The sequence below is a fragment of the Procambarus clarkii genome, chromosome 64 (genome assembly GCF_040958095.1).
Source record: "Procambarus clarkii isolate CNS0578487 chromosome 64, FALCON_Pclarkii_2.0, whole genome shotgun sequence".
Lineage (NCBI taxonomy): Eukaryota > Metazoa > Arthropoda > Malacostraca > Decapoda > Cambaridae > Procambarus > Procambarus clarkii.
Genome location: NC_091213.1, coordinates 5,948,701 through 5,970,506, shown reverse-complemented (window position 1 = coordinate 5,970,506; position 21,806 = coordinate 5,948,701). Strand labels below are relative to the sequence as shown.

At 41.3% G+C, this 21,806-nt stretch overlaps 1 protein-coding gene across 1 annotated transcript in view; it reads left to right on the top strand.

Annotated features, from left to right (window-relative positions):
- Positions 1–16,179, top strand: part of LOC138354673 (uncharacterized) — a 22,954-nt gene extending 6,775 nt beyond the window's left edge. Inside the window, exons 2-4 of the mRNA XM_069309031.1 lie at positions 10,444–10,621; positions 14,229–14,376; positions 15,488–16,179. Of these exons, the coding sequence (XP_069165132.1) occupies positions 10,444–10,621; positions 14,229–14,376; positions 15,488–16,021 (860 nt within the window). The 3' untranslated portion in view covers positions 16,022–16,179. The remainder of the gene's footprint in view (positions 1–10,443; positions 10,622–14,228; positions 14,377–15,487) is intronic.
- Positions 16,180–21,806: the final 5,627 nt, after the last annotated feature.

Genomic DNA, 21,806 nt, shown 5'->3' with positions numbered 1-21,806 from the left:
CACATCAACTGAAAAAATCTCCAATGAAGCTTCGCTTTAATTGACAAAAATACTTATGTTTATTTAGTAATTACCTAAGTGTAATTACCTAAATGTAGTTACAGGATGAGAGCTACGCTCGTGGTGTCCCGTCTTCCCAGCACTCTTTGTCATATAACGCGTCAGTAGTTTCATAGCGTTATATGACAAAGAGTGCTGGGAAGACGGGACACCACGAGCATAGCTCTCATCCTGTAACTACACTTAGGTAATTACTAAATAAACATAAATATTTTTGTCGATTTAAAGCGAAGCTTCATTGGAGATTTTTTTCAGTTGATGTGCAAGGGAAGGAGCACACTGATCACACTGGTACAAAGGTCCCTGGGGATGCACAGTCAGGGACCATTATAATAGATGCCCAAGGTGGCGCTAGATCACCAAATATGAATTTAAAAGAAATAAAAAAAAAGTACAGGCCCCAATGCCAAATCAAGTATAATGGAAGGTCAACTCTTATCTGAAAGTCAAACCAGACCTAATAGACCACTGCAGGATCATACAGGGCTACATTAGGTGTGGTAAATGGCTGGGGTTGTTGCACAGGAACTTGGGTAAACTGGGCTGCCATCTGGTGGCAAGTATCAATGATTCAAAGTATCTCTACCACATCATTTCCTGCCAAAGCTGTAAATGCCAAAACTCTGCTGAACTTTAAAATCCAGCTTGACAAAATTATCAGGGCAAATGGGGGGGGGCTCTTGACAAGCCACTGGCTTTCTGTCCTCGTCAAGGCCACTAGAGTGTTAGTGGCCCTCAGGTAAATTTGTGGAATTTAAGAGTTCTGTATATATTTATTTCTCCTTAATACACACACCTACTCCTCCATTTTACCTGTTTCCTGGGGTAAGCCCCTTGTGACTCCCTGATGCTCTCTCACTGAGATGGCTCCCAACTACACGATCGCAGCAACCTTGAAATAATGTTTGGCCTGCCAGGGACCAGAGGTGACGAGTGTCAGAGAGAGAGCAGGTGACACTCCAGCATCTTGCCAGGAAAGCATTCAGAAAGTCATTGGACCCAGCAGGGAGCCGGTCGGCCGAGCAGACAGCACGCTGGACTTGTGATCGTGTGGTCCTGGGTTCGATTTCAGGCGCCGGCGAGAAACAATGAGCAGAGTTTCTTTCACCCTATGCCCCTGTTACCTAGCAGTAACCTGGGTGTTAGTCATCTGTCACGGGCTGCTTCCTGGGGGTGGAGGCCTGGTCAAGGACCTGGCCGCGGGGACACTAAAAAGCCCTGAAATCATCTCAAGATAACCTCAAGATAACCCATACAGACCACTGCTGGGTTCAAGACCGAAGCCTTGAAACCACGAAACAACCTCCCACAGCAGTGTAGACAAATATTCAAATCTCTCAAAACAATTGTTCTTGTTTTGAAACAAGCATCCCGCTTCCTGTAGGTTAGCATTCAATACCCTACCCATAACCATGCTCTAAATGGTTATGCACCATTCCTGTCATTTGTCCCATCCTTAATTAATCCTTATCCTCATATCCTTTCCAAGTACTATATAATGATGTTTATTCAGGTAAAAGTATATACATACAAAATGAGTTACATACAGAATGTTGGATTTCTAGATAGAGCTAGTATGTACTATGCCTAAAGACAGTAATATTCACAGGGTCTTGGGCAAGATGTGGGAAACCACTTAAAACTAAGACTTAATACTAATTGAGATCAAAAGCATAAAATGCACTGAAAAAGGGAAAAAAAAATAAAAAAAAGAATGACACTAATTACATGTAGGATGGAACAGCAGAAATTGCAACAGAACAACAGAAGTAACTAAATAGATACACAGTTTTCTTAAAGTTTATACATTGCAGATATCAGCAGCTATATAAGTTGGTCAATAATCAAAATTATTTGAAAATAGCAAGACATAGGTTGACATTTAGGAGGTAAGGTAGGTTACATGGAGTTGATTAAGTAGTAGTAGAGTACTTAGTTTTCTCTTAAACTGGTTGAGAGAGGGACAGTCTTTGACATGATTGGGAAGGTCTTTCCACATTTTGGGTCTCTTGATTGGGCCCCTTGAATTAGTGAAAGTTAGGTACAAAGACGCTGGATAGTTTCCTGTAAGGTAGTCCTTAACATTAGTTAGGGATGATGGAATATCATTTGCAAGGGATGTGCCAATGGATGAGAAGAAACTATTGATTTAATGGCAGTATCAGAGGCAGAAAGCTCATCATCGTCATTGGATAGGAGTATTGGCTTCTTATTCAAGATCTTCTTTGATTATAATATTTTGGAAATAGTGCTCCATATTTTCTTCATGTTGCTCTTAACATAATGGAATTTATTTCCATAGTACATGTATTTTATTTTGGTTCTCGTAATTATTTTAGTCAGCATTGATGAGTACCTCATTGAAACTTCTTTGAAGATGACCCCTAACCTATGCTTCTTCTCATGATCATGTTTGTAATTGATAGATTTAAGGGACCAGGAAATGAAATTTTTCCCTTGCTCAAATGCTTTAAAAAAAAAATTGTACATTATCTACTAGGTACATGCTCCAACTTTGTCTAAATAATCACGAACGTAACTTGAAAAACAAGAAAATTAAAAATTATTATAAAATAACTATTGAAAATTTCAGATTTTCAAATGAGCATCAAAAATATTAAATATCACAAATTGGTTATTTGGTGTTGTTATGCTCTCAGAAGAGCATGTGATCTTAATTTTTATTTGTTATTACTGTATTATAGGATTCAGTATAGTTTACTGTAAAAAGAAATTGCCAATATGGCAGTTAAAATATGTGCCAAATTTTTACCAAAAAATTAATAACTCCCAACATTTAGGGTTTATGAAAAAACAATCAAATAGGATTGTAGAACAGACAGCTGTACACACACTATGTAAAAATGGTGAGAATCGGTCAGAAACTGGATTTTTGATGCCGACTCGAAGTTGAAATTCTAGTTTTAGAGATAATTGAAGTTGAAGTTATCGACACTGAACAAGGTAGTTTTAATTAATTAATTTACTTGTATGTTTTAATAAACATTATTTGGCATTCTTACTCAAATATGTGAAAGTTGTAGGTCAATATGTATTGAAATAAAGTCAAGAAAAAATACACCCCCCCTTCCTCTGATGATTCTATTCGGGTGCGTTGCAAGTTAGGTTTCGTCTGTTGCAACGCGCTCGGTTGGTTGCTCACCTGGATGCCCCGGGGCTGCCCTGCTTTGCTTTTCGAGACCCGGACTTGGGGGTGGGAATCGCATCGATCCTGGTTCAGTCCGCACCTCCTCGTCCTTCCCCTCTTGTTGTCCTTTCTCTCTTGGTTGTTTCAGGACCATCATCTTATGCCTAACACTGTCGCCTCATATCGTGCGGCGCTGGTGGAGCCGCTTCAGCTTCCCTTCACTATCGATGTTACGTCTGCGCCGTTTCGCAAGCTGTCTCGTGCTTTATTTCACCTCCGGCCTGCTCATGCGTTACCTGAGCCATCCTGGTCTTCGCACAGAGTGCTCGCTTACCTTTTGTCTCCTCATTTCGTTGTGGCCCCTTCGGTCCAGGATTGTTTCTCCAAAGCTCTTTTCTTGTTGGCATTAGCCTCTGGGGGTTGGGTTGGGGAGCTTCATACTCTCCTCCGGCACAGGGGTTTCTGCTCTTTCAATCGTGGAGATTGTTTTGTTCGCTTGTAGCCGTCTCCTTCTTTTCTGGCGAAGAATGAGACTGCTGCGTTCTGGAGGGGTCCGTGGGTGGTTGATGCTTGGTTGTTACGGCCGGGGGTGCATCATGCTTTGTATCCGGTTGTGGCGCTTCGCCGTTATTTGCCGCGCCACAGCTTCTGTGTCCGGGGACACACTTTGGGTTGATCCGGTTTCCCTTCATCGTGATGCATCAATGAACAAATCCACAAGTGCCGTGACAAGGATTCAAGCCTACGTCTGTGAGCATCCCAGACGCTGCCTTAATCGACTAAGCTATGACATGGTAAAAGATTTGTGGATTTGTTAATGACTGCATCACGTTATTGTGATTTCTGTGTGTAATGAAGGAAGGGTGAAGAGGTAGAACGGCTTATTGACATAGCTCAAGTGCATGGGGGAGTTGTGTAAAACCCTGGTTTGTGTCTCGGAGAGGCTGCAGGATCCAGTAAGTTCAGTAGAACTTCGGTTTCAACTCTTTTGACCATGTCGTAGCTTAGTCGATTAAGGCAGCGTCTGGGATGCTCAAAGACGTAGGTTCGAATCCTCGTCACGGCCCTTGTGGATTTGTTCATTGATGTATCACGTTATTGTGATTTCTGTGTGTTACAAAGATTGAAGTGCAGGAAACTTAGCTGCGTGCGAAAGAACACTGGCAAGTTGTGCGGTGGCAAGTGAGGACAGATGAGGGGCAGCAGAAATAATTCTTGTAGCATACCCATCACTGTGGTGATGGGTATGAAATTGCCCTCCATCTGCACACTCAAAGGTCACATGGCCTCCAGGATGCAGAGGTTCATATTTTGACATTTAAAACAAATTATAATTTACCTGTATGTAATTGAGGGGGGATCACCATTTCTAGTGGCCTAAAAAGAGACAAAAGCCGGTGGCTTTTTGATGACTCTTATAACTATACTCTGTGTGGAAGGGAGGGGGAAAGGAAATATCAGGAGACAGTGCCAGTCAAGCAACTAAGACTATATAGCACTTGGAATAGATCAGGATAAGGATTTAGGATGCGATGCATAAAGGAATGGTACCCAACCACTTGGACGGTCGGAGATTGAATGCCAACCTGCATGAAGGGAGACCGTCTCTCTACCATCCAGCCCAAGTGGTTGGGTACTCTGTGTGGAAGTGGAGAGGGAAAAAATACTAATGTTGATAACCTGGGATTTATCGTCCTGTACTGTGCCTCTTAAATTTAGTCATCTGTAATCTCCAACATTAAATTCAAATATCATTTATTGAATTTGCATTCATTATTATTTAGCGTGTGTAGTCTTCTTTTTACTTATGGCACTTTTATTGAATGCAATTTTATTTTTTGCTCCTCTGGCAAGACTGATGGAAATACATAGATGTGTCACCAGTTGTTTGCTCTTACCTACACAGATGTAGTACTAGTTTCTTATTCTATAATGAATCTGCTTGGTCAGTTACTAATACGTACATAGTACACAACATTTAGAAAATAAGCAAAGTTGAAGTACAGTGTTAGAAACTGAAGGCTTATCCTTATATAAAGTGTACAGTATATATATGATAATTCACTGGTAAAGTACTATCTCCACTAACAAAAGCTGATGGGAATTGAAATCTACTAATGCCATAATAATAGTAGATGAAAACATACAGTAGTTGAAATAGAAATTTAGGTAGACTGATGTCCATATAACACTAACCCTGTAGAGGCTGACGGTGCGGACAGTGACGAAGAGTGTCTGCAGTTCCTGGTGCCGGCAGACATAGGCTGGGGGGGGTCTTCCACCCCCAGGCGCTCGTCTACATATTCACCCATGTGACAAAGGAAGTCATGTGGTAGGTACACTGGATGCCGGGTAGGTTTGGGTCCTGGCAGATGTGTGCATGTATGTCAGTAATAGCTCTCTTTGTTCCAACTACGAAATAAATACTCATTTACAAAAGTGTCTCTTTTATATGACCATTGTTGGGATAGTTTTGGTGGCTCCCATAGCCACTGAGGGACCAGTCAGAAAAGGAGTCTCATTACATTCAATGCTGGTGTTTGCACTGTCTGTTGTATAAATATTTTTGCACTGATGTATTAAGCAAGTGCAGAAATGAATACAGTCTATATATTTGCATGTTGAAATAGCCGATTTATGTATTATTTGGCCTGAATTGTAGCATCTGTACAGTAAATTTGCATTGATTGTAAAGTTGTTATGGTAATAGAAAGAAATGAAACTTGAGACATAGCATAGACATGTTGTGTTTTCCTTACACTGTGCTGTGGTGTGAGCCAGGTCTTCAGTGTGCTTGGACAGTTTCCTTCCCCAGGTAATCCCTAGTGCTACCCTTGCACTGAGTTCACTTCTCTGGTGTGCTCGAGGGTTGCTCCCTTAGCGGTCCTTCTTGCTTGAGGTTTCCCTCGCCTAAGGTGAATCGAGGGTTTTGTGAGGATAGCCATCAGCTCCCTGAAGCATTCATGCTCTGATCAGGGCCATACTACAAGGTGCCATCAGTCACAGAATTCTGTTGGCCTACCGAGGTCCATGAGCCAGAACTTGGCCCTGTCAGAGAGGCACAGGGAGTGATGGCCTATGAACACTATTTAAAGTTAATCAGAATTGCCACCAACTGGGGAAGGTACCCAGAAAGATATGCAAACCAAAACAAACTACTGCATGGTTAAAAACAAGACTGCAGACCCAAAATTACCAAAAGAATTCCCCCAATAATGAAAACAAACCACCAAAATTTTTGAAACTAGTGCATGCTAGATTGTGCCATTTCCCCACTTATTTGGGGGTAAGAGAGAACCATACCGGGTCAACTGGCCCCACCGTCAGTTTTATTCTGATGGTGCGTGGAGGCTGTCCTGTCCTTTGGCTCCAGTCTTTCGTTTTTCAAGTGGTAATTTGACATTGAGGCTATTTTTACACAGTTTTGTGCATGAGCCAGAAGTTTAGTGTGCTTGGAGCTAAATGTGCCTAGAGTTTTCTTCCTTGGGTGCTCCTTAGTGCTACCCTTGCACAGTCAGGGTTGTCTTCCCTCAGGTGTTCGGGACACACTCCCATTAGAGGGTGGTCGGTGCGATTAAGTGGTCACCAGTGATCTTTGACTTTCTGTCTTCCCTATAGTTGGGAATGTTTTAAACTGGTGGGGTGCACTGTGGCTTGCGTGTCCAGTTACCAGTACTTCACTAACATATAGGTGCGCCGACGTTTCTCCCTACCTTACCTTGCGGTTACCTTGTGATGGTTTCGCGGCTTTACATCCCTGCGGCCTGGTCCTCACCCAGGCCTCCTCGTTACTGGACTGGTCAACCAGGCTGTTGGACGTGGCTGCTCACATCCTGACATATGAATCACAGCCTAGTTGATCAGGTATCCTTTGGAGGTGTTTATCAAGTTCTCTCTTGACCACTGCAAGGGGCAGCCAGTTATACCCCTTATGTGTAATGGAAGCGTGTTGAACAGTCTCAGGCCTCTGATGTTGATAGAGTTCTCTCTCAGAGTACCTATTGCACCTCTGTTTTTCCTGGTAACTCATTTTCTGCAGTTTGGTCTTAGGGGCTTTGGGCTTGTTTCCTTGTTTTTCATTTCTCACTTTGCCCTTTTTTATGCTCGGGGATTCTTCTTTTCCCCTTATTAGGCTTAGCCTAGGGTGCGTACAATCTGCCTTGTTGTCTCCTTCACCTTTCCATTGGTTTCGAGTTGCCAGGGTTGCCTGTTCCATTCAGGGTTTACCGGGGTGCATTCCAAGTTCCTGTACTTCCTGCAGGGGCTCATAAACCCTGCAGCCCTGGAAAACCCCCATGGGCTCAGTTGTACTATGGTACCTCTTCTAGCCCACTCTCACCTTGTACGAATTTAAGGATTGCTTGTTGCCTGGCTGTGTCCATATGTTCAGCCTCTGCCAGCTGCCTGTTGGCACATGACACCTTTGACCCTGGGTCATGTTAAACTTGTTCCTCTCATGTACTCTGTCTTACCAATTTCTCTGTTGACATTCAGAGGTTTCAGGCAGCAACCTCTTTGCATTTGAGGTTTTTCTGCTTTGCAGTGGTCTGGACTGTGTGCCTGGTTGGATGCCCCGGATCTGCCCCGCTAGGTGTTTGAGGACTCAGATTTGGGGTGTAGGTCCATTCGATTGTGGTTCTGTCCAGATTCCCACTTCCTTTGCAAGTGGGCCGGTTTCACGCTACTCCTCTTCCCCCCCTACTTCCGGCTCCAATGCATCTGAGGGTTTTGGGGTTAGGGCAGGGTTTAACTCAGGATGTGGCTTGGGCTGGTCTGGGGTTTGCTCCTCTCGTACGGGCAGCAAGCCTCTCAATCCCCCGAAGCTTCTGGGTCTTCCCAGTCGACCCATTCCTTGGAAAGTTTTTCCTTGGGCTCTGCTTTCCCTTCCCGGGTGGTAGGCATGGATGAGGGCTCAGCCCTAGGGCTCTCTTCTGCGGTTCCTGGAGCTTGGGTTAAGTCAGAGTGGGGTTCTTAGGTCCCATTTGATCCTTTGTGGGCCTTCATGCCTTCTGTGAAGGATCTTTTGTTGCGAGGTTTCTTCTCTTCCCTGTATGTATGTGCACTGGGTATGGCTTCGCCCTGGGTTCGTTTCCGTGTACTTTGGGTTCTTTAGAGTCGTCCTTCCAGAGGTTTATTTTCTCCCAAGTTTCCTGGCAAAGGGCCCTTGGTGCATACTTCCTGCTTGATCCAGTTTCCGCTTTGGTTATGGATCTGGCCTCCTTTGAGTTTGGTTCTTCCACCCCTTTTGGGTGTGTTCATGGTTCCAGGGTCATTCTGGCTAGTGGACTGTCCTTTGATTTTCCTTGGCGCTTGTTGAGGATTTTGCCATTCCATGCACTTGATTGGTGGGAGGTGTTTTCAGTGTTGTTGTTTTTGGGTTCCCTTATCTCAGCCTTCCTCATGATTAGAGGCTCTCTTAATTTTTTACCTGATTTACCCAAAGGCCACTAACACTAGTGGCCTCGACGAGGACAGGAAGCTAGCGGCTTGTTGAAGGTCCCCACATTTGTCCTGATGATCTTTTCGAGTTTGACTTTAAAATTTAAAAGTTTCTGGGGAGCCCCGTTGGTTCCCTGAAGCTATCCAAACTAATATGTGCTATATTAATTTGAGGTCATCAGTCACAGGAGTTCTTAAGCCTACCGGGAACCACAAGCCAGAACTTGGTCCCCTCAGAGAAGTGCAGGGAGTAATAGCATATGAGCACTCTACATTCAAAGTATGTCATATTCCGCCATCGACCGGGGGGATATCCAGAAAGATAGGGGAACCAAAACAAACCACTAGCCAGTAAATTGCTACCAGCCTGAAGAAGCAAAGAAAGTCTTGCTGAAAGAAAACAAACTAGCAACCCTGTCCTCAACTAATACTCTCACTCGTTAGCATAACCCCCCTCCCCCTAATAAGGGGGAGGGGGAGTGGCTCAGGCAAGCCGGCTGCCCACCACCTCAGTTCTCGTCATGAAGTACTGACGGTCTCTCAGTTACCTCTGACCTCAAGTTCCTGTTCTGGATTTTGCCCTGTTTGGCTGTACCAGCTGTGTGTGTGGTGTGGTGGCCAGGTGTTCTTGTACTTGGAGCTGCATGTGCCTAGGGTATCCTTCCCTGGGTGCTTCATAAGTACTACCCTTGCGTGTCAGGGTTACCTTCCTTGAACGTTTGGGATTCACTCTCTGGTTGAGGGCTTCGTCGCTTGACGTTGTCTTTGCCCTTTATCGTCCTCAATAAAAGCCAAACGTGTATAAATACATTCTGGCTTCCTGTTCCCCGACACAATTAATTATTATTTTTATTATTATTATAATCATGTTTGTTAACTCTATAACTTGAGCAAATTCATGTGTGTAATTCTGGTCTTTGCAAAAGGTGTAACTTATTATTATTATTATTATTATTATTATTATTATTATTATTATTATTATTATTATTTTACAGGGCATAATGATTATTTTGATATTTATTATAAAAAATGTCACAAGAATATGAAAACAAATAACCCATCCCACTAATATGAAATGAAAATATTTTTCATTTTTTTTCAGTAATGTTGTTATTATTATTATTATTAGTAGTAGTAGTAGTAATAGTAGTAGTACTATACTGTATCAACCTGTCCTCTTAAAAATAACGTCGCTTTTGGCCGTTTGCCCGTATGGCCGAAAGTGGAAATAATTGAAAAAAAAAAAAAAATGAAAATAAATTTGAGATTTTTTTTTTATCAACAGTTAGTTAAGGGTCCTCTGATAGGTTAGGTAGGCAGGAAATTCTCATAAAGTTTCAAAACGTTATGAAAAATGTTAATAGAAAGTTTCCTCTCCTAACCTTTCCTAGTAAGCCGGACGAATCAAACAGAAAACGGGACAGTATGTCACTTTCGTGAGCCAATTTCATTTCAAATTACGTCCACATTTGGCCATAGCATGCATACGAGCCAAAAGCGACGTTATTTTTAAGAGGACGGGTTGATACAGTATAGTACTACTACTATTACTATTACTACTGTATATAAATAAGTATATTATATAAATAAGTAAATAAGTATAAGTATTGACTGTATATAAATAAGCCACTCATTGCTGTTGTTTTATCACAGTAGAACAGTGCATTTCAATATTAAATAGTTCCAAATGAACAATCATAAAATTATAATTTTTTTAATCATTAAATTGTCAGGTGTAAAAATGCTAGTTTGTATCAGTTTAATTTGATATAATCAGTGTTATCAAATATGTACAGGAGAATCGCTTGATGTTGAGTGTTGCACGCTGGAAAACGATGAGGTGGACGTTGTTTACCTGCAGTCATCACCACTGGTGTCTCATAAAGTTGTATCAGCGCCTGATACCGAATCTGCTGCACCATCTCTCTCCTCCAGTTTTTCTCCTTACAAGTCCAACAATGTATCTCTCTCCAGGTAACACTCATAGACAATATTATAGCTGTAGTTTAAAAATCCTACAGAGGATCTTTTTTATTGATTATACAACCTTCATGTGTGTTTTCTGGGTTATATTTCATTGAATTATATTTCATTGGATTATTTCATTGGCCCTCCCGTATTATATTTCATTGCCTCATGGCCTAAGAAACTTTCAATGACTTGAGGACTAATAATCATGGGATCTGATTCTTTTTCATTTATGATGATCCTAAGCTTTCTGTGTTTTTAACCACTAATTGTTATATACATTCCAGTATTTTAGAATTAATTCTTTTAGGTTTTGGACCAGTCTTTCATGTTATACTTTATCACAAGACTTAAAGTATCTTTGTACACTGCATTAATTGGAAAACCTTTGTCTGTGTAGTTGGTTATTGTTTCTAGAAGCTTAAGAAAATTGATAAAGCAGGGTTGTTGGTGAAATTGGTGAAATCCTAAAAAATCAGTATGAGGACATATTTAGCATCTCAATAAGCAGCATGAAAGTGGAAGATCCTGGCAGCTTCTTTATGCATGATATTCAAACCTCTGAAGATATAATTGAAATGTGTATTTACAAATACTGTGGAACCTTGAGTAACGAGCGCCTCAATGTACAAGCATTTCGAATAACGAGCGCGCCATTTGGCGAAAATTTGTCTCAATTGACCAGCTTTTACTTGATTAACGAGAAAAGCACATGATGCTTCCTAGCATTCCCCCTGGTTCTCGGAAATTCTCGGACACCTCCAACAATGCAAATGACTGTTTTTCTGCGGGGAGCCCCTTCGGCTCCCCGGAGCTTATCCAGGCTGATATACTAATGTCAGACTTTGGCATCAGTCATGTGTATGGAGTTCTATGGGTCTACCGGGGACCATGAGCCAGAACCTTGCCCCCTCAGAGAGGCAAGGGGAGCAATGGCCTATAGAAACCCCCGTGTGGTTGGAAGCATTTTATGTCTGCCATCGACTGGGTCAGGCATTTGAACAAATTTGTGCAAATGCCTGAACAAATTTGAAAAAATTAGGAAATTTGAAAAAAGAAAAAAGTCATAAAGGTTTGTTCAGTGTATGTCAGGTAGGCTGCTCTATTTTCTTAAAAAAAATTAAAAATAAACAAAAATTTAACAAATTTGAAAAAAGAAAAATGTCATAAAGGTTTGTTCAGTGTATGTCAGGTAGGCTGCTCCATTATTTAAAAATTCGAATATCATATTGATGTTTTTCGACTGTAGAACGGATTAATTTTATTTCCATTATTTTAAATGAGGAAATTAGTTTCGAAAGACGAGCATTTCACATGACTAGCTTGGTGCCGGAATGAATTAAATTCGTTAATCGAGGTTTCACTGTATTGAATTCTATGAGTCTGGATCCAGGGCCGCGTGTTTGGACATGATGTCGATTTCTCTTTCAAAATCTCCAGACATCATGTTGATATAAATATTATTATTATATTTATATCCACACGAACTCTGGAGATTTTGAGAGAGAAATCAACAGCATGCCCAAGCACGCAGCCCTGGATCCAGACTCCTGGAATTCAATATATATAAAAGAAATACAAAATGCCAATAGCACAAGCACTCGGTGTAGTGTGGAGAAAAACCTTGGACATTGGGTAGATACCAGAAACACTTGAATCCAAATTTGGCCTCATTCAATATACATATTGTCACGTGGGGGTGGGCGGTCCGGGGCTCTGCTAACACTTAACTGCTAGGGGTTCCAAAGGCCCAAATACTCAGCCCCTCCGACTCCCGGGATTCACCGGAGTCTCCTTGGTCACACAAGATAAGACCAACAATGCCCACCTCCGCAGGTCTTTGCTTCCACCACAAAGGGGGTGCCACTGATTCACCCTGGAAGCCCTTCAGTCAAACACGGGGAAACTGCTGTTAACAGTTCCGGCCTAGACCCGTGGGGGAGTGAAGGAAGACTCAGGCTTACCTTATAACCATAACCTCCCTGAGCCTTGCCTGCCAGACAAAAAAAAGGTTGCAGGAACTCCTTTCCCGCCTGTCTTCTCTATCTTCCTCTTAGCAAGGTCGCCAGCTGGGTTATTATATCTGCACCCCAGCAATGCAGTTCAGTGGGTGTATCATATATTGTTTGTAGCCAGAAATGTATGCTCATAGAGGAATATCACAAATGGAGGCACACTCAAACACAGTAATAAAATGTGTGGATTTACTGATGCAAATTACATGAACACACACACACACAATCACAAGTAATACATGAATATGGAATATGGATAATGAGTCTGGAGATCGTCAGCCTCTTCTTCCACGACCTCCAACACTCCTTCAAATGGGCAGGAAGACCGGAGTCTCACACTCTCACAGGAGGGCCTCTTCACCACGTCGGCACCTCTTCTTCACTGTCCTGCCATCCATACACACTGACTCTCTGACAGTCCTGGACACAAGCTGCCTTGCAGCCTACTCTACTATTAAAGTAATAAAGTCTTGCTGCCACATACACGAGTAAATATTGTGGCCTAACTAGCCTACTCATACAAGGGGTAATGGGAGGGAAAAATGATCTACCTTACACTCCTGGCTCACGACGCCTGTCCCTCGATGGTGTGAGGTTCCCACGCTTCCTTGGGTCGATCCTCGACGATCCAGGGCGTTCCACAGGTCCTCAGGTGTCGTGAAGCCTTCGCGTCGTCGCCGTTCCAATCCCTGAGATTCAGCTGCCCCAATCCTGGTTCATCGATGGGCGCTGAGCTAATCACTATTTTTCCCCACACTCGCCTCTCCCACAGGGCGTCGCTCCTTGTCCTAGGCACGGTGTCGGCCTTCCAAGATTCTCAGTGGATGTGACCCCAGTCACAGCTAGCTTGCTCGCCCACCTTCCAGACCTCAACGTCCAGCCAGCGGCGCCGCCCAGCGTCGTCGCCGACTATTTTCCAAGTTTGGGCACTTCTCTGCTCACTGAACTTGGTTCCTCTTTTGCTTCCCAGAAGCGCAGGGTCTCCAATAACTGTGGTAGGCTGCGCAGGCCAGCTCAATCCACTGAACAAGGCTTGCAGAGCCTCCAATCTTTGAGAGCAGACCGAGGCGCGTCCTGTCGCTTCCACGGTCAGTACAACTCTCACGTTGGCGCCGCCCGGGGCACTCGGTGACGTCATGGCGGGCCCTGATTTGTCGCCCGCGACCTACGTCGGCCAATCCGCGATCGGCATAGTGTCTCCCTTCCAAAAGGTCATATCTGTCGTAGGGGATACTGTTTCATTTTATAACAGGGCGCCAATTTTCCTTTATTTACAACTTATAATATAACCTCCTTCCATTAAATGGCAGTCGGTCTGGTCGCCACATATATCATTAGACTCCCTGAACCTCAGAGAATCAGTAGGGAGAGCTGATATGACTCTTTAAGCCGGCAAACGAAAGAAATAGGAGAGGGCACCGTAACAATATGTACTCCGTAACAATTATTAAACCATTGTAAAACATTCTTTTGTATTTATTTTGTAATAAAATTATCAATATTGTTATTATTATTATTGTTATATTATTATTATTATTATTATTATTATTATTATTATTATTATTATTATTATCTACAATAGAGGTAATTTTCTCCAGAGCTTCATCTCTACGCTGTTCTTCCACAACAACTTCTCCAAAGCATAGTTCAGTGGATAGGCCTCAAGGACTATCCCAGAACTCTTCTCACCGAAATGATAGGACATTAAGGGGCCTCGAGTTCCGGGAAGCTTCACCTATCAAAAGGGTGAGTGAAAACCCAAACATTTGAATTGGTTTTATGGAAGAGATTCTGTTAAGATGGGTAAGACTCCTTATAAACAGTCCCATTACATGCTAAGTTATTACCAACCTTACATTACTATTACAGGGGCCTCGTAGCCTGGTGGATAGCACGCAGGACTCGTAATTCTGTGGCACGGGTTCGATTCCCGCACGAGGCAGAAACATATAGGCAAAAGTTTCTTTCACCCTGAATGCCCCTGTTACCTAGCAGTAAATAGGTACCTGGGAGTTAGTCAGCTGTCACGGGCTGCTTCCTGGGGGTGGAGGCCTGGTCGAGGACCGGGCCGCGGGGACACTAAAAAGCCCCGAAATCATCTCAAGATAACCTCAAGATAACCAAGATAACCTTCAGACAAGAACTACATCAGATACTCTCTTTATGTCCCAGTTTATAATCGTAATGAGCAATGGAGGAGGTGTATAATAGACTATTGTACAGATCACTCGCCTGTAGGTATATTATAGCCTATGTTCCTATTCTTATGTACATGTAACAAGTACACACATGTTGACAAACTTATTATTAGTCAATATAATGTTTGTATTAACCTACCCTAACTTAGATATATGTGCAGAGCTGTTTTTATTATAGTAGATTAAATTTAGCATACAAATTTGTATATAATAAAAGTAATTTATTATGTCGAGGGACAGGAAGCCAAAGTATATTCGTACATGTTAGGCTTATGTTGAGGTAACACCCCCCCCCCCACCAAGGTAAAATTACTAACCCTCACCCAGTATGCATCCTCACAATAAGCTGACTAACTCCTGAGTACTTACTTACTGCTAGGTGAACAGGGAAATGGTGATAGGAAATGCGGCCAACCATTTCTGTCCCGCCTGGGATTTGAACCCTGAATTCTCGATTGTGAGTTGAGAACAAACCCGTCCGTACTACCGGGACCCAGAATGTTGTTGAATATGTATGTTAAATATTTGTGCAGGACTTACCTTACAATCCATCTTTAAATGTGTATATTTAGTAACTTGAAGATGGATTATTAATGAATAAGAATTTATTATTATTTGCAATAAATATTAAACATTCCTGTTTTTTCTACTTGCCACAGTTATCCTTATCAAATTCATCATCTCCACTGCGCCGTGATCGTCCTCAGTCACTCAACTTGGGTCGTGGTCTTCTAGACCGAACAGCATCAAGTCCTGCTACTCCACAAGCAGATCAGTTTCCTAATGATGAAGTTCCTTTAGCATCCTTACCCGACCTACCAGAAGCACTTGCTGGGATGAAACATGTAACCTTAGCTGAACAATTTTCCTCTACCTCACTAGAGAAGTTGCGGCGTCTCAAGCACAAGCTCCATCGAGCCCTTGGCTCTCATGACGGGGCTTTAAAAGACCCTTCAGATGATGCAGAAACTTCCCCATTAGTTTTAGCAACACCTCCCGTCAGCTGTACAACACCTGCCTGCTCTTCCCCTCCACTCACACCTGATCTTGAACATGGCCATATGATAAACCACTGTCCAGACGCTACTAGTCGTCCTGTCACACCTCTCGTACGACAGGATGCTTTTGAGGCATCGCCTAATTCACTGATAACTTTTAAGCAGCCTCCAGCCGACCGTGAAACTCCTGTATGAAAAACTACACAATAGTTGTGAAAAACCTAAACAATTTTATATTTAATTATTAATACTGCCAATGGCGATATGTGCAGTTTAAAAATAAGGTGTTCATTCATAATGACATAATTAATACAAGCTAAACAATTAAAAATAAAACATTTGAGATGCTGAAATAGATGTATTATTATGTATTACATCAAAGTGGTATTGAAAGATTGGCAAAAGATAGTATAATGTAATGTAGAATATATGGGAATTGCATATAGTTTCTAGCAAAATCCAAGTGCTATACTGTACTATGAATAATTCTTTTTATTAAAAAACTTAGCTATAGGATTGACATCCTATCACAGTATTGAACATAAACGTTCTAAGATAATGAACAAAAATGTTTATTAGAACAAATGTTTTGTGATAGATATGGGAAACTGGAATTCCCAGGGCTGTGACCTCAGTATCAACATAATTTTGTCTAAGATACTTAGTGTGAATGATACATTGTATTATTAGAAACTAGAAATATATTATTGTTTCTGGGTAACTGGTCATGCTTTACTATAACTTAATGATATACCGGGTAATGACATAGCCAAGATATACATTATTATATTAAAATGATGCATCAGAGGATCTGTGCATAGTGTAGCCCTATAAAGAACTACCACAGTACTGTCTAAGCTCACTTATCCAGACGATATGGGAAGGACTCCTTTACCGGAGCCGGTCGGCTGAGCGGAGATTGGATCCTGTGGTCCTGTGGTCCCGGGTTCGATCACGGGCTCCGGCGAGAAACAATGGGCAGAGTTTCTTTCACCTTATGCCCCTGTTACCTAGCAGTAAAATAGGTACCTGGATGTTAGTCAGCTGTCACGGGCTGCTTCCTGGGGGTGGAGGCCTGGTCGAGGACCAGGCCGCGGGGACACAAAAGCCCCGAAATCATCTCAAGATAACCTCAAGATAACCGGATAGTCCAAACATCTGGATAAGCCAGACTTATGGATAAGCAGAATTCTTACAGGGGAAGGCAAAAAATGACCATATTTGCAAGTTTTTGTACCACAACCAACATCATTTGCATATCCATACATACTTTAAATCAAATACATAATTTTAAAGATAAATTTTAGCTTAGCTTGTTGTAGTTTGTCTTCTTTGTTTGATACTGTAGATCTTGAAATGTGTAGTTTTTGAAAGTTTATGTATCCTAACCTCCGGTTATCAGGATTTCTGTCCGGGTATTGCAAAGTTTTGCCAGAAAATTATCCGGATGCGATTTTGGGCAGATGACCCAAATATCCGGTTTAGTGGAATCTGGATAAATGAGCACGTACAGTACTAAGAAAGGTTAAAACATTGAGGCAACAATGTGCTTACATTTAGGTTGGGTATTCAGCACTTTGTTGCGTCACTGTAAATATGTGCAATGTAGGTTACATTATTGTGGTAATAATAATAATAATGGCTGAAGCTCCATTGACATGGTAGCTGTATATGATGTCTTACAGTGAGTAACTTAAGCATAATTCTATACAATATTGTACAAGGATCCTGTATCACTGTGGTTGGTCATTGGCTCACAGGACAGAAATGGTTGGGCACATTTCCTTTCACCTGATGCTTCTCTTCACCTAGCATTAAACTATGTACTTGGGAGCTAGGCAATTGTTCTGGGTTGTATCCTAAGAAAGGTTAGTAGTTGGCTTTAAGGAACCTCAATGAGCTTAAGTACAGGCTTGACATGTGTATTATGTTCTACATTATTAGACCAGGATAACTCCTTAAATATTAATGGTGGCACTATCATGGGACATAACACAGGCATGAGACTGTACTTGAATGGATATGTAAGGCTGGGTTACAGGGAGATGTGTTGACGCTGGGCTCGATATGCCACAATGGGCTCGATATGCCACGCTGGGCTTGATATGCCACACTCTCTTGGAGTATTGAACATGAAGTACTGTATGACTGAAGTAGGCCTATCTGTATTGCCTAAAGGTCTATAAGGGTAAATCTTGAAGACTTCTGTACTGTAGAAGATATTGTATGCTGACATATCTTGCAATGTTGCTCTTTGGTGGATATGAATTGATGAGCCTTACAATGCTGTACCTGAATGGGGTATTTATGATTAGGCCTTATACAAATATTCCAGTGTTAGTCTGTACCGTTAAGTCTTACACTGATATATATATTAATGACAATGTTTAGTTAAATCTGTGCTTTGATGCTCCATTATGACTAATATATGTAAATATAGTAAAGAATATACCTTACATGGAGGAGCACTTACAATAAGTGCTGTTGTGATGACCAGGCCTTGCTTAGTTGTAGCTTTGTGATCATATATTTTTAATGATAAAACTAAACTCATCTATTATGATTTATTGAGTTTTACTATAAGGTGTATGTAAAACATGTATACAGTATAACTTTTTATAACAGGATTATGGTACCAGTTCATTGGTTGTGAAGGAGATGTTGTTCTCTCCTCGTGTCTTACCAACTTGCTCAGTATAGTCTTATGCTTTCCTGTTTATCTCTTTAATTGCCTACTTAATGTTTTCTTCTGTCTAACACCTAGTTTTCTTTAATGCTATTCTAAACCTTGTATTCATACCTCGGTATTTATTTACATGGTATTTAATGTTTTCGTTGCTTCCCAAATGAATGGGATTCTTTGTTCCTCGGTATCCCCTTTGCCCCGGTAGTAACAGATGTAATGTTGCTTTGTGTACGTGTCTCCATGTATGTGCTGCACATCTCCGGCTGGAGTGTGCTGCATGTCTCTGCACTGACGTTTTTGTTTGCAGGGCGTAACTAAACACAGATAAAATATTGTATGTAGAAGTGCCTCATACAGAAATAGAATTGCAATACTTTACTTCCTGTTGGTGCTGTCTGCAGAGCTTACCTTAGGCTATACAACTTTGTTGTATAGCATCTTGTGACGTGCATGTGCTTCACATCCATATGTTCTACATTGTTGTCTAATGTACTCAAAATGTTCTGCATAAAGTACTGTACTCTTACTTTATTATTTCTCACAAAAGGGTGAAGCTATGTGACTGAAACTATGGTGAACATCATAGCTGCTTCTGTGAAGTGTGCTAGTACGTACCGTGAAGTCTCACCTGCTATAATATTCAGTCTACAATGTGCATCCTTGTAGAGTCTAGCCAGTTTGATGCCTGAAGTTTGCATGCATGAAGTCTCTTGGTGTACAGGAGAATGTGATGTGCAGGTGAATGTGATATGCAGGTACGTGTGTGTGTAGATGAGTATCATGTACAGGTGATGTGCCGGTGAATGTCATATGCAGGTACGTGTGTGTAGATGAGTATCATGTACAGGTGATGTGCAGGTGAATGTGATATGCAGGTACGTGTGTGTAGATGAGTATCATGTACAGGTGATGTGCAGGTGAATGTCATATGCAGGTACGTGTGTGTAGATGAGTATCATGTACAGGTGATGTGCCGGTGAATGTCATATGCAGGTACGTGTGTGTAGATGAGTATCATGTACAGGTGATGTGCAGGTGAATGTGATATGCAGGTATGTGTGTGTAGATGAGTATCATGTACAGGTGATGTGCAGGTGAATGTCATATGCAGGTACGTGTGTGTAGATGAGTATCATGTACAGGTGCTGTGCAGGTGAATGTGATGTGCAAGTGTGTGTGTTTGTGTGTTCAGGTTTTCACATTATGCTGCATTAACATTAACTCATTGTGCAGCAGGTAAACCATAATGATTTTTGTCCAGTAATATGTTATGTTGAGAATGGGGAGTAACACCCTGGAATATTTACACACCAGAACCACCTGTGTAGAATTGTATGTGCTAAATGTGTTTGGAATATTTAGGCATAGTATATTGAATACAAAAAAATTATCCTCGAGTCCTAAATAATATTTATGTGCACTTCTCTTATTTATTTTATTTTTTCATTATTTTTCATCTATATTACAGTATTTACTCTGCAAAATCTTTGCTTTAAAATACCATATGTAGAAGTTATTCAGAGAATAATTCACGATAATGTTGCTGAAACAAATAACCTAATCCACACACGCAAAATGAACCGATAGTGACAAACCCAAGTTATTGTTAGCCTCATCGAAAATGTTAAAATTGTACCATTTATATAAACTGTAATTTGTATTTTTGGTTCATTTCCTCGGCTTTGTTATGTTTGTATAGTTGCCAGACTTGACAAATTATGTCCATCCAATTCCCCCAATTTAGATATTTTATATTGATATAGACATTCATCATACAGTGATCTGTAGATGTGAGGCTCCATTGTGTATACTGTCATACTCTTGTTAAGATTATCTGCAGAAAAAGCTTTCACAATACAATAACTGTTTTTAATGTGGTCTTTTGCACTAAAGAAATCTGATATCCTAAAGGTAGTAGCTTTATTTAAAAGCTCAAAGAATCAATATTTTCAAATAGTTATTAATGGAAATTTTATTTTATTATACTAGGCAATGAATTCCTCCTTTTCATTCCATGAATACGCTTCCATTTTACACTTTTGAACATTAAATTCTGTTAAGAAGTTATGTTGATTTCTTTGTGTATTAAATTCTGTTGCTTGTTCCTTTATATTCTCATCATTTGTTTGGAGATAGGTATTTTCCCATGTATAGGCTCATGTTATGGTTGTGTATCTGTTGGCATATATCACTCTAGGTCTCAAAAGCTTTAGCACTAATTATAATGAGAAAATCAGTAGGAACCGTGAGGCGGATTAAAACCTGTGCTCTGGGTAATAATCCCAAGCAAATGCCTAAGACACCTAGGCTATGACATGGTCAAAAAAAAGTAAATGATTCCTGAGGCTTCCATTGAAGTCAAAACACGGTTTTACACAATTCTCATGCACTCTGGCTTTGTTGCCAGGAATTTTACCTCTAACGCTTCCTCTTCAATGCAGAGAGAAATCACAAAAGGTGTTTGCTTGGGATTGCCCAGAGCACAGGTTCGAATCCTCGTCACGGCTGCTACCGATATTCTGACTGATACGATATTCTGACTGATACGTCACGTTACTGTGATTTCTCTGAGCACAAATGATTATAATAATTTGTGCTAGATTTCAATATATATGAACAGCTTTGTGCATGGGTTATACCATGCATTATATTGTTTTGTGCCATGCATCATGTTGTATTGTGCTATGCATCATGTTGTATTGTGCCAGGCATCATGTTGTATTGTGCTAGCCATCATATTGTATTGTGCCAGACATATTATATTATATGTGTCAGGCATCATAGTTTATTGTGCCAGGCATCGTATTGTGCCAGACATCATATTGCATTGTGCCAGGCATCATGTTGTATTGTGCCAGGTATCATACTGGGTCATATATAACAAGTTACTGTATTTGAAAATAGCAAAAGAAAGACTGGACACCATGAGTATAGCCCTCATCCTGTAACAATATTTAAAGACACACACACACACACACACACACACACACACACACACACACACACACACACACACACACACACACACACACTTTCTCCATCTTTCCCTCTCATTCTCCCCCACTCATTCCCTTTCCCTCTCACTCTCTCCCATTCTCTCACTCGCTCTCCCTCTCTCTTCCCCTCTCACTCTCTCTTCCACTCTTCCTTTCTAGCATCCTCTCATTGCTTTCAAGTGAGACTTGGTGCCACCTTCTCTGCCTCCTCTTCCCCAATTCGAAGGTGTTCCTCAGGGTAGTGTTCTAAGCACTACTTTTTTCTTCATTGCCTTTAGTGGTTGCCCTTCACTCTGGT